The sequence below is a fragment of the Sceloporus undulatus genome, chromosome 6 (assembly GCF_019175285.1).
Source record: "Sceloporus undulatus isolate JIND9_A2432 ecotype Alabama chromosome 6, SceUnd_v1.1, whole genome shotgun sequence".
NCBI lineage: Eukaryota > Metazoa > Chordata > Lepidosauria > Squamata > Phrynosomatidae > Sceloporus > Sceloporus undulatus.
Window position 1 is genome coordinate 12,316,368 of NC_056527.1, and position 14,226 is coordinate 12,330,593.

The 14,226-nt window shown below is 39.3% G+C and overlaps 1 protein-coding gene across 5 annotated transcripts in view; it reads right to left on the bottom strand.

Annotated features, from left to right (window-relative positions):
* LMBR1 (limb development membrane protein 1) overlaps positions 1-14,226 on the bottom strand; it is a 79,350-nt gene that overhangs the window by 18,120 nt on the left and 47,004 nt on the right. For all 5 annotated transcript variants that reach the window (XM_042473372.1, XM_042473373.1, XM_042473376.1 and 2 more), the window contains 3 exons: positions 7,329-7,409; positions 5,844-5,920; positions 5,492-5,569 (listed from right to left, as the gene is read on the bottom strand). In XM_042473372.1, the coding sequence (XP_042329306.1) occupies positions 5,492-5,569; positions 5,844-5,920; positions 7,329-7,409 (236 nt within the window). The remainder of the gene's footprint in view (positions 1-5,491; positions 5,570-5,843; positions 5,921-7,328; positions 7,410-14,226) is intronic.

The following is a 14,226-nucleotide window of genomic DNA, read 5'->3' on the forward strand; positions in this document are numbered from 1 at the left end:
ATTTGGCCCAGCTTTGTTCTATTCAGGTCATTTGAATTTTGATCCTGTCCTCTGGGGTATTTGCTACTCTTTCCTAATTTGGTTTCATCTGAAAATTTGATAAGTATGTCCCCAATTCTGTCATCCAAGTCATTGATAAGAGTTGAATAACACTGGGACCAGGACAGAGCCCTGTGGGACCCCACTGGTCACTTCTCTCCAGGATGAAAAGGAGCCATTGTTGAGCACCCTTGGGTTGGCCGGTCAACCAACTACAAATCATGTAACAGTTACCTTGTCTAGCCCACAATTACAAGCTTGTTTGCAAGAATGTCATGGGGAACCTTGTCAAAGGCCTTACTGAAATCAAGATATACTATATCCACAGCATTCCTTCATCTACCAACGGTAATTTTATCAAAAAAAGATATTAGACTTGTCTGGTATGACTTCTTTCTCTGAAACCCATGTTGACTTTTTGTGATTGATAGAATGCCTTCTAGATGTTCACAGACTCTCTGTTTAATGATCTGCTCCAGAATCTTTCCCGGTATTGATGTCAGACTAACTGAGATAATTGTTGGCATCTCTTTTTTCCCCTTTTTGAGATGGGGACGTTTGCCCTCCGTCTGCTGGGACTTCTCCTGTTCTCCAGGAGTTCTCAAAAATTATTGTCAATGGCTCCATATTACATTGCCAGTTCTTTTAATTCTCGGATGTATTCATGAGGTCCTGGAGACTTATATTCATTTAGATTAACCAGTATTCCTGTATATCTCTTTACTTATTCTCTGCAGAATTTTCCCTATTCTGTCTCTGCTCCATTTTCCTTCTCTTTTAGTTCTGACCATGGATCACCCCCAGTATTCTCTAAGTTTACTGAAATCAGCTCCTAAAGTCTAGAATGCATGTTGACTATGCCTGGCTTTCCTTTCCACTGTATAACAAACTTCAGGAGAACATGGTCACTTCCACCTAATGAACCCCCCCCATTAACAAGTCATCCCTGTTGGTTAGAATCAGATCTAAAATAGCTGACCCCTTGTTGCCTCTTCCACCTTTTGGACAAGCAGGTGGAAGAGACTTTGAACAGTTTTATTCAGCATCATTTAGATGGTGACAGCTAACAAGCCCAACTGTGTGCACTGTTTATGTCCAAATAAGCTGGTTCAGACTATGGTTACTGAGATTATTTCCTATTCTCTATTTAAACTGTTTCATGATACAAAGCATGTACAAGCTCTTTTGGTATGGCTACTAAGCAAAAACATACAGCTGCTATCAGAGGGCTAAGTCATCCTTTCAAAAAGAAGTGCAATTCTATACCAACTTTCCCGGACTAAAGCTCCACTACTAGAAGGAACCAAATTATTTCTGAGATGTGTATTACTTGCCTTTTACTGCAGTCACCCAAAAAAAACCAACAATACTTTACCCGTGACTGCTTCGGCATTGCAGTTTCATCAACCAACAGGCAAAGAATATTACAAGCAAACCAGAAGGACTGAGATTGCCTATGAAAAAAAAGAACAGAAACATCTAGCCAGTCCTATGTGAAGGCTTTAAAATGTCGTTGTATTTTACACAATGACAAGCATTTCTGAGTTTCAAAAGAAAAAATTCCCACTGTAACGAAGAAGAAAAATAAATGTAGCAGTGTAAGGAGACAAAGAATCAGCAGTCTCCATATTTCTGATACCTAGCTCACAATGGAGATGAGAAAGTCACTAATATCAGAAGAAGGTGAGATTTAAATAATGAAAGGAAGTTAGCCTTACCGTTTCAATTAGCAGCAATATCATACAGCTGGATATACCAGATTCCTCTCCCATGCAGAAGCCTTTTTCCGCCGCTCTTTTAAAAGGAAATAACAAAACCTAGGTAAAGTGACTTCAGACAAACATTTTGAATATCGAAGCTCTAAGCGCAGCCACACAAGGTCCATAGCCATGCCAGTCAATGAGCCAGTCCACAGTGAGTTTCTGGGAAAGAAACAGTTGTAACAAATGGACACAAATTTGGTATCCAACTCTAAGTGAGTGACAGTCTCCTACATCAGGCAACCTAGAGGCACTGCTGTATGAATTTCCACTGCAGAAAAACTTCAAAGCAACTTCTTAGTATATCCTGCTTTTCTTGCAGGAACTTAAGATTCCTACCCTGCCAGCTACACAACTGCAAAGACATTTCTCAAGTATTGAATTGGTTCCTGCATGACTAGGAAAAGGCTGAAAGATATACTGGGGGGGTGGGGGGGGGGGTGTGTGGTGTGTGATACATGTAGGCAATTATCCAACACATCTGTCAATTGGAGTCTGAAATAATACAAGATTTTCATGGCAATCAAATTTGTGCAAAATGTCGGTATGTAAAAAAAAAAGGGGGGTCTATCCCTAGTAAATTATACAGATTTCTATTGTAATTTGTATTTTCACAAAACCTTCCAAAAACCAACTACTTGGCAAGTAAGCTAATACTTAAGCCATCTAAAATTTTCAATGTAAATGTAAATTATCAAGTAGATTTCGCTCTCCATTCCTAATTCTAGAAACCCACAGTCATTCAATTTACCTGATAAGAGATTGGACAAAAGAAAACTATGCCTTCACCTAACTGCAAGATTTTATGGGACTTCAAATGTTTATTGTCTAATTTGTTTTAATTATGCTGATAACCATGCTGAGGGCCACTTTTTCAGGAAAGTCCAGGTAAGATGCATAAATAACAAACAGATAATTTTTCTTTGACTCTCCAGTTTTGGGGAAAGGATAGAATACAGAAGAAACAATGACACGCCACAGCTAGAATAGGGCTATTAATGGCTACATGTCAGGATGTCTGCTGATGCTACCTCAAGGCTCAGAAGAAAGATGCCTCTGGATATCGTGGCTGGAGAACAAAAGGTTAAAGCTACTTTCAATAGGATAGAATGTAACTCAAATAACCTTTGGTCTGATCAGAAGGGCTCTTTTTACCTTCTTCACTGTTTTCCCCACCCATAATCAGATGAATGTTAATTTAAAACTAAAGAAAACAGCTCACCATTATGTTAAGTACTTAGGGAAGTTCACAAAATGCAAACAAATTTTCTGTGTTGCTATATGATCTCCTGCTGTATATATCAATGAGAGATTTGGTAAGCACCTCTAATATATATACATAACCAATGCTGCTTACACCATCTAGAAGTGAGCTCCAGGACATACACAAAGACTATGTAATTACCCAATTTTGTCTTCTGTTCTTCACATTATTCAGCTCCTGTTCCAGCTGTTTGTGTTATTACCTCCACTGGGGAAGAAATCCCTGTTCAAGGACAAGATACTGTCACTTGGATTTGGACTATAAACCCCTCATAACGCTATACCATTTTACAAGCTGCAAAGTCCGAGCCGATAATAAGACAAATGTTATTATATTAAGGCTTCTACAGTAGAACTGTCCTCACTGAATGCCCCCATGAATTTTTCTTGCCTCCCAAGATGTTGAAGTAAAATAGTGTTCATGATGCTGAAAGACAAGTGGACTATCCAACTTCATTCCCCTAAAAGCTGTGTCTTTGCATGGCCCAGCCCTTTTCCCTGTCCCCCCCGCCTGCTTCCCCCCCCTCACCCTTTCTCTTTCCTCCCTGGACGCCTTCTGGACGCTAGGGTCATTTCCTGTAGCGCCTATGGGTTTTTCGGCTTGCGAAGTATTTCGGGTTACGAAAGCGGCGGCGGAACAAATTAATTTCGTAACCCGGGGTACCACTGTACCTCCAAAGTGACTCGAAGCAGCTTTATTTTGGCTGTCTGTATAGGGTCAGAGTGGCACTATTATTTCCCTTGAGCTAGACACTATACTTCTATTGATGCAACCTAAAATTGCATTGGCCTTTTTAGCTGCTGCATCTCACAGCTGACTCATGTTCAACTTGTGTTATACTTGGACTCTAGATCCCTTTCACATGTAGTCTCGTTCAGCCAAGCGTCCCCCATCCTATATACATTCATTTCATTTTTCCGCCCTAAGTGCAGTACCTTACATTTCTCCGTGTTGAAATTCATTTTGTTAGCTTTGGCCCAGCTTTGTTCTATTCAGGTCATTTTGAATTTTGATCCTGTCCTCTGGGGTATTTGCTACTCTTCCTAATTTGGTTTCATCTGAAAATTTGATAAGTATGTCCCCAATTCTGTCATCCAAGTCATTGATAAAGATGTTGAATAGCACTGAGACCAGGACAGAGCCCTGTGGGACCCCACTGGTCACTTCTCTCCAGGATGAAAAGGAGCCATTGTTGAGCACCCTTTGGGTTCGGCCGGTCAACCAACTACAAATCCATGTAACAGTTACCTTGTCTAGCCCACAATTTACAAGCTTGTTTGCAAGAATGTCAGGGGGAACCTTGTCAAAGGCCTTACTGAAATCAAGATATACTATATCCACAGCATTCCGTTCATCTACCAAGCTGGTAATTTTATCAAAAAAAGATATTAGACTTGTCTGGTATGACTTCTTTCTCTGAAACCCATGTTGACTTTTTGTGATTATAGAATTGCCTTCTAGATGTTCACAGACTCTCTGTTTAATGATCTGCTCCAGAATCTTTCCCGGTATTGATGTCAGACTAACTGACGATAATTGTTGGCATCCTCTTTTTTCACCTTTTTGAAGATGGGGACACTGTTTGCCCTCCTCCAGTCTGCTGGGACTTCTCCTGTTCTCCAGGAGTTCTCAAAAATTATTGTCAATGGCTCCAATATTACATTTGCCAGTTCTTTTAATATTCTCGGATGTAGTTCATGAGGAGACTTATATTCATTTAGATTAACCAGATATTCCTGTACTATCTCTTTACTTATTCTCTGCAGAATTTTCCCTATTCTGTCCTCTGCTCCATTTTCCTTCTCTTTTAGTATTCCTGACCATGGGATCACCCCCAGTATTTCTCTAAGTTTACTGAAATCAGCTCTCCTAAAGTCTAGGATGCATGTCTGACTATGCCTGGCTTCTCCTTTCCACTGTATAACAAACTTCAGGAGAACATGGTCACTTCCACCTAATGAACCCACCCCCATTAACCAAGTCATCCCTGTTGGTTAGAATCAGATCTAAAATAGCTGACCCCTTGTTGCCTCTTCCACCTTTTGGACAATGCAGGTGGAAGAGACTTTGAACAGTTTTATTCAGCATCATTTAGATGGTGACAGCTAACAAGCCCAACTGTGTACACTGTTTATGTCCAAATAACGCTGGTTCAGACTATGGTTACTGAGATTCTTTCCTATTCTCTATTTAAACATGTTTCATGATACAAAGCATGTACAAAGCTCTTTTGAGTATGGCTACTAAGCAAAAACATACAGCTGCTATCAGAGGGCATAAGTCATCCTTTCAAAAAGAAAGTGCAATTCTATACCAACTTTCCCAGACTAAAGCTCCACTACTAGAAGGAAACCAAATTATTTCTGAGATGTGTAATTACTGTGCCTTTTACTGCAGTTAACACCAAAAAAAACCAACAATACTTTACCCGTGACTGCTTCGGCATTGCAGTTTCATCAACCAACAGGCAAAGAATATTACAAGCAACCAGAAGGACTGAGATTGCCTATGAAAAGAAAAAGAACAGAAACATCTATGCCAGTCCTATGTGAAGGCTTTAAAATGTCGTTGTATTTTACACAATGACAAGCATTTCTGAGTTTCAAAAGAAAAATTCCCACTGTAACAAAGAAGAAAATATAAATGTAGCAGTGTAAGGAGACAAAGAATCAGCAGCTCTCCATATTTCTGATACCTAGCTCACAAATGGAAGATGAGAAAGATCACTAATATCAGAAAGAAAGGTGAGATTTAAATAATGAAAGGAAGTTAGTGCTTACCGTTTCAATTAGCAGCAATATCATTACAGCTGGATATACCAGATTCCTCTCCCATGCAGAAGCCTTTTTCCGCCGCTCTTTTAAAAGGAAAATAACAAAACCTAGGTAAAGTGACTTCAGACAAACATTTTGAATATCAGAAGCTCTATAAGCGCAGCCACACAAGGTCCATAGGCCATGCCAGTCAATGAGCCAGTCCACAGTGAGTTTCTGGGAAAGAAAACAGTTGTAACAAATGGACACAAATTTGGTATCCAACTCTAGAGTGAGTGACAGTCTCCTACATCAGGCAACCTAAGAGGCACTGCTGTATGAATTTCCACTGCAGAAAACTTCAAAGCAACTTCTTAGTATATCCATGCTTTCTTGAGGAACTTAGATCCTCCTACCCTGCCAGCTACAAACTGCAAAGACATTTTCTACAAGTATTGAATTGGTTCCTGCCATGACTAGGAAAAGGCTGAAAGATATACTGGGTGTGTGTGTGTGTGTGTGTGTGTGTGTGTGTGAATACATGTAGGCAATTATCCAAACATCTGTCAATTGGAGTCTGAAATAATACAAGATTTTCATGGCAATCAACATTTGTGCAAAATGTCGGTAATGTAAAAAAAAAAAAGGGGGGGGGGTCTATCCCTAGTAAATTATACAGATTTCTATTTGTAAAATTTGTATTTTCACAAAACCTTCCAAAAACCAACTACTTGGCAAGTAAGCTAAAATACTTAAGCCATCTAAAATTTCAATGTAAATGTAAATTATCAAAGTAGATTTCGCTCTCATTCCTAATTCTAGAACCCACAGTCATTCAATTTACCTGAATAAGAGGACAAAAGAAACTATGCTTTCACCTAACTGCAGAGATTATTATGAGGACTTCAAATGTTTAATTGTCTAATTTGTTTTAATTATGCTGATTAACCATGCTGAGGGCCACTTTTTCAGGGAAAGTCCAGGTAAGATGCATAAATAAACAACAGATAAATTTTTCTTTGACTCTCAGTTTTGGGGAAAGGATAGAATACAGAAGAAAACAATGACACAGCCACAGCTAGAATAGGGCTATTAATGGCTACATGTCAGGATGTCTGGATGCTACCTCAAGGCTCAGAAGAAAGATGCCTCTGGATATCAGTGGCTGGAGAACAAAAGGTTAAAGCTACTTTCAATATGGAAATAGAATGTTAACTCAAATAACCTTTGGTCTGATTCAGAAGGGCTCTTTTTATCTTCTTCACTGTTTTCCCCACCCATAATCAGATGAAATGTTAATTTAAAAACTAAAGAAAACAGCTCACAATTATGTTTAAGTACTTAGTGGAAGTTCACAAAATGCAAACAAATTTTCTGTGTTGCTAATATGATCTCCTGCTGTATATATCAATAGAGATTTGGTAAGCACCTCTGATAATATATATACACAATGCTGCTTACACCATCTAGAAGTGAGCTCCAGGACATACACAAAAGACCTGATGTAATTACCCAATTTTGTCTTCATGTTCTTCACATTATTCAGCTCCTGTTCCAGCTGTTTTGTGTTATACTCCACTGGGGAAGAAATCCCTGTTCAAGGACAAAGATACTGTCACTTGGATTTGGACTATTAAAACAACCCTCATGTAACATGCTACCATTTTACAAGCTGCAAAGTCCGAGCCAGATAAATTAAGACAAATGTTATTATAAAATATAAAGGCTTCTACAGTAGAACTGTCCCATAACACTGAATGCCCCATGAAATTTTTTCTTGCCTCTCCAAGCATGTATGAAGTAAAAATAGTGTTCAATGATGCTGAAAGAAAACACAAGATGGACTATACCACAACTTCATTCCCCTGAATAAGCTGTGTCTTTGCATGGCAAAGAAATTTTACACTGCAACAACAGCATGCTACCAAACCTTAACCCACTTTATCTTTATAATCAAGGGATTGATATATGATTTAATGAAGCAACCTCTAAAGACAATTAGATAAGATGCTTGTTCTCTGCAGAGCAGGTGTGTCGATAAACTGCAACTTCCAGCAGACCTAGCCTGCACCGACCATAACAATGGTTTTAAAGAATTGCAGCCCAACAACATTCAGAAAGCCACAAATTTCCCATTGCTCAAAAGTAAATGACTGTATCTTAAAACACAGATTCTAGAAGTCCAGAAATGCAATACAAATCTCTGCTTTGCTAGCATTTAAATAATAGCCTATTTTTAAACAAAAGAAGCAATTGTTCATCTAGATATTGTTAAACTGAAAGCACTCCAATTCCATTTTTACTTGAAGTCCATAAAATAGGTGTGAATTAGGTTTATATTCTTGTAAAAGAAATCATCATGATTTATTGTGTGAGGATCAAGGTTACGCCATAATTTGCCAGAACTGAAAAAAGAGAGGCAACAAGAAAGACTTGCCTACTTGTGTATGTAAGATTTTGAAAACTTAGTTGTAATCAAAGCATTTTATTGATTATCTTCAAAATGTATCTTTCTTCGTTGTTTATGCAATCAATGAAGAAATCTCGGGGATTCTGCTGATTCAGCTATGTCTTTATTTAACTCCACTCTTTCCTCAACTCTTGACCATTTTGCCCCTGTCTCTGTACGCATTTCTTCCTCCAAGACTAGACCTCAGCCCTGGCTTACCCCCAACATTAAGTTTCTCCGGTCCTGCTCTAGAGCAGCCGAACGTCTTTGGAGAAAGTCCAAAGAGTGGGCTGATTTTATCCATTTCAAATTTGTTCTTTCTTCCTTCTCACGCACCCTCTCTATGGCTAAACAGAATTATTACAAATAATTGATTTCTGCCAATGAGAGGCACCCGCAGCATTTGTTCTCCACCTTCAACACTTTGCTTAAACCTCCCTCTCCTCCTGTCTCTTCATCTTTCTCTCCTAATGACTTTGCTAACTATTTCATCTCTAAGATTACCACTATTCGCTCTGAGATAGTCCCTCCTGATTCTTCTTCTGTTCTTAATCTTCTATCGCCTTCGCCTAACAAATTTTCTGTCTTTCCTCCTGCCTCTTTGGATGAAGTCTCTACACTTCTGAACTCTTCCAAACCTGCTACCTGTCCTCTTGATCCTATTCCTACTCGTCTTCTAATCTCTATAGCTCCCTCCTTTTTGCCCTCGCTTCTCCATATCTTCAATCTCTCTCTCTCTCTACAGGTTCCTTCCCGTCGGACTTCAAACATGCTCTCATTTCCCCAATTCTGAAAAAACCTTCTCTTGACCCCTCCTCTTTGTCTAGCTATCGTCCGATTTCTCTTCTCCCCTTTCTTTCTAAGGTTTTGGAACGGGTTGTTTATTCGCGCTGTCTTGAGTTTCTTGAAGCCAACTCCATTCTCGATCCCTTTCAGTCTGGTTTCCGCCCAAGGCATTCTACAGAGACAGCTCTCACTAAGATCTCGAATGACCTTTTACAGGCCAAGGCTAATGGCCTTTACTCTGTTCTCATTCTTCTCGATTTGTCTGCAGCCTTTGACACTGTTGATCACTGTCTCCTAATTGACATACTCTCTGACCTTGGGTTCTCAGACTCTGTTCTCGACTGGTTTAGATCTTACTTGTCTGGCAGATTTTTGCAGTAGTTGCAGGGGGTCTGACTTCTTCTCCTGTTCCCTTATCTGTTGGAGTTCCCCAGGGCTCTGTTCTGGGTCCCCTTCTGTTTTCTCTCTACACGCTGTCCTTAGGAAAACTCATCAGCTCTTTTGGTTTTTCCTACCATCTGTATGCCGATGACACCCAGCTGTATCTTTCTGCCCCTGACCTTTCTCCAAGGCTTGAACAGCAAGTCTCGTCTTGCCTTACAGCTGTCTCGCAGTGGATGCGCCATCGGCGTTTGAAGCTCAACATGTCCAAGACGGAGCTTCTTGTCTTTCCTCCTAAGCCCAACCTTCAACACTCCTTTTCTGTCTCTGTGGACTACATTTCCATTCAACCAGTCCAGCAAGCCCGCAGTCTTGGCTTTATCTTTGACTCTTCTCTGTCGTGTATCCCTCAGATCCAGACCACAGCCAAGGCTTGTAGATTCTTTTTGTACAATATTGCCAAAATCTGACCATATCTCTCCGCCTCTACTGCCAAGATCCTGGTCCATGCCCTAGTGATCTCACGACTTGATTACTGTAATGTCCTCCTGGCTGGGCTTCCTCTTTCTCACCTCCGTCCTTTAATCTCTGTCCAGCATTCAGCTGCACGCATTATCACTTCCACCCACCACTCTGACCACATCTCTCCTGTGTTGGCATCCCTTCACTGGCTCCCTCTCCCTTTTCGCATTCAGTATAAGCTCCTGCTGTCGACATTCAAAGCCCTCCATAGACTGGCCCCTCCTTACTTATCAGACCTTCTTTCTCCTCACCTTCCCACCAGGGCCCTCCGTTCTGGTAGTCAAGGGTTCCTGTCCCAGCCCAGGATTTCCTCTGCCCCATCCCGGATTCGCCCCTTTTCACTTGCTGCCCCTCACTCCTGGAACCTTCTTCCTCCACAAGCAAGAGCCATCACTTCTTTAACCAGCTTCAAAACGGAGTTGAAAACCATCCTATTCAGAGAAGCCTTCCCAGGCATCGCATAATTGTCGCTTACTATCTGATGTTCTGTTGTTGGCTGTTTATCGATCCATTTCCTGTATTGCTATGTACTGTATATGTATTATCCTACTTGTGAGTATGTATTTTCCCTGGATAATGATTAACCTTCCATTCTGAAGCCAAGCCCTCCCTCCAGTCCATCTGCCTTGGTCCAGGCCTCGGAGGTTGAGAGGAACTGCTGGACCTCTTACCCTTTCCCTCCACCACTCCCTTCTCCTTCTGTGTCATGTCTTTTTAGATTGTAAGCCTGAGGGCAGGGAACCGTCTAACTAAAAAGATTGCATGTACAGCACTGTGTAAATTTACAGCGCTTTATAAATAAAGGTTAAGAAGAAGAAGAAGAAGAAGAAGAAGAAGAGAGCTATTCCTTTATGATTTCTTGTAGGTTACATGAAATATACCCGTGGTTTAGTTTTCTTTACTCTCCATTGGGCTTGCTTACCAGTGGAATGATCTGCATAGACTGATTAAGGTGTGATTGTGCCTCAAGTACAAGTTATTATGGCCTCTTGTGAACTTCTGATTCAGTATAGTGAAATGTTAGTGTCCACAAAGCTATATGCTTTAGCACTGTCCAAACTACTCAACAGGTTTTCCCAAAAATGATTACAAAATGTAATGGAAAAATGTAGGAACTATATTCCGAATTGACAGCAGTAGCAGGATAAAACTAAATGCATCCACAATCATATTTTTATTTTTATTTGTACGTATTTGCCTGTTTGTTCCTGTTTTTGTTCCAGTTTGAGACTCAAAGCATCTTACAACAAATTAAAATACATACTTTTAAAATCCATAAGATACAAAAGTTAAAATAAAATTAAGCAATCAAAACATAATGAAAATAAGATTCAACCAGATTTTATATTTTTAAGTGGCCATAGATCAGCAGCTACAGAACCATCTATGAATCCAGATGGACCATGTTTACTCACTCACAACTGGCATCTCTAGTTGAAACTATCAGACCTATCAGACAACTTTAAAGACCGGCTGTTACTCTAAGCACAGAGAAGTGGGCTAGAAGGACCAACTGGCTTCTTAAGGCTCCTTTGTACATCCTCAGTACAGGAATTTAGATGCACTTCACTTTCACTACATCTGCAGTAATTTTCACATCAATGTTGACAGGAAATACATAAAATCGTTTAATATTTGCACTGACAAGGAAATGACAACTCTTACAACTTCCTCCAAGATGATAACAGGGTAACCTTAATCCCAATACTTTTCCCAAAGAGCAAGGCAACATTTCAGAGCAATCAAACTGGATCTCTGAAAGACAGCACAAACTATTCAAAGCACCATAGCCTCTCAACTTTATTTCAAACAAGCACAAAAGTTTAATGTCGGCATTGTCTAGCCAATAAATCAAACTGTTTGACAGAACTTGTTCATACTAGTCATGAAAAGTTAGAAGGGATTCTCCAAGAAAACCACAAAGCAGCTCATTTAAGGTCAATTTAACAGTATTATTTTGTTTTTCTTCCAGCCCCAACATAATATTTCAGTACCTCAAAGGAAACTGTAGGAGTATCTATTTGCATTCCCTGTAGGTGATTGGCAGCTCAACACCAATTAGTTCAAAATTACACTGTTACTAGTGTGCAATAAAAACAACACCTTTCATCTTTCTCACATAGGTTAGAATACCTTCAGAGCCAATAACTTTGATCAAATAAGTATTTTTGATCCTGCCCCACCCGTCTCCTTGGATTCAGGAAAACTAATAGCTAACGGCAGATTTTCCTTTTTAATATAAAGAAGGTCCTAGCTTTATTCTTTTGCTGCAGGAATGATGTGGGTATTGAAATACAATATGCCAGAAACACTATTTCCATCTCACTGTCTCTTTCCAAAATAAAAACAATGAAAATGCAGGGTGAATGACCATCACATCCTGCACAAATAAAAGTTATATAAAATTCACAATTCAATGGTATGAGTGTTTTTAATATTTTATGCTATCTTTTTAAAATCAGGAATGGGAAAAACCAAAAGATGAATAGTAACCTTTTTGTAGTTTCCTAGAAGCAACTATTAAGTCTACCCTAAAATAAAAATATTGCCCATTCAGATCTTCTACCTAAGAAGGCATGAATGTTCAAATTGCCAAGGTTTTTCCTGCATTTCAAGATTAGGGATAAACTGCATGACTCTTCAATTGGTTGAAGGGTTGCCAAGCGTTTTAATGGTCCTTTTAATGGTTGTGTAGAAGCAGGAGTTTTATCAGATGTTGTTTGCATGTCAAGCAACTCCAGCTGAAATTCTTGCTTCTACACAACCATCAAAGCGACAGAAGCTTTGTCCCTCATTTCACTTGGCCAACCCTAATTGGTAGCACTTATCTACCAAAACTGTGATTAACACATCGTGCATTTCTCCAGTATATTCCTAGACATTCATTATTTAATATGCCTTGATTTTTATTGTTGTTGTGTACCTTCATGTTGTTTCCGACTTATGAAGATCCTAGAGCGAACTTATCTTACAGCTGAGTGTGAGTGATTTGGCTAAGTTTACACAATGGGTTTCCATGGCCAAGCAGCGAAATGATCTCCAGTCATAGTCCAATGCTCAAACCACACAAGGTCTCTTGATATACACTATAGGTCGCATATTATATCATTCCACTAGCACAAGTCATCTCTAATTTCCAAAAACACCCCTGTCATCTTTTTGTCAGTGTTAATATTTTGATTGTACTTGCACAAGCACTTTCACAAGTCATTATGACTTCATTATGCTGCTTACTTAGGAGCTTGCCCAAGTGCTACTACAGCCACTCAAACACCAGCCAAATTCTCATTTTAAAGTATAATTGCTTTTCTTGAATAAATCAGTGACAAATGTAATGCAATAGCATCACTGAAATAATTGTTCCACGGGCTAAAGAAGCCAGGCTATCCAATTGTTAAAATAAACTAAAGAAAAAATTTCTCCCTCAGCTGCTGTTTAACTAAAAGATATGGGGATAAATGAAATGCAGTCGGGCATTCAGTATAATATATAGTATAGTTCAAGCATAGACACATGACGTAGTGCCTGCTGGAAATGGCCTTCACATGTTGACTTACATCAGCAGTATCATAATTTGAAATATCTGATACCATAGTATAGAAGAAGAATATATTTTTTTCCAAAAATGGCAGTGTTGGTATTGAAAACTCTGCATTAGAATGGAATGAGGACTAATTTTATATTTAATAGCAATGGTGGGGACAGATCATCATACGAAGAATTATTTCCAGTGGTTCTTGGGTGATAGTTTTACAGTGTATTAGTTGCATGGTGTCCTCTCCTCTCCCACTTCAAGCCAGCAACAGATTTTACTGTTATTAAACTACTGGCAGGCAACAAATGTCCCCACTGCAAATTATATATACTATATAGTACCTATTTAGTATTCACGAAACAAAATTTAAATAGCCTTCCCTATGGTTTGTGGGTCTGAACCTTGTAAAGGAGAATGCTTTCGGGGGGGGGGGGGGGCGGACTGTTGCAAGTCGCACATAAAATAAACATGCTACAGAAATTTAAAATAAATCCCAGAAGTACTCAGGTGTACAGGTAAACATAACAGAAATATAGTGCAATTATCCATTGTATTCCCTGGAGATCATAATTCTAAACCAATCATGAACAAGAATTAAACCATCCAATTTTAAAAGTACTTTTTATACCTAGGCTCAGTCATAAATGAAAATGGAGAGTGTAGTCAAGAAATCAAAAGAAGACTATACAGTAATTTGGAATGAGAGTTTTATACTTACTGTGAGCATTTATTCTTGG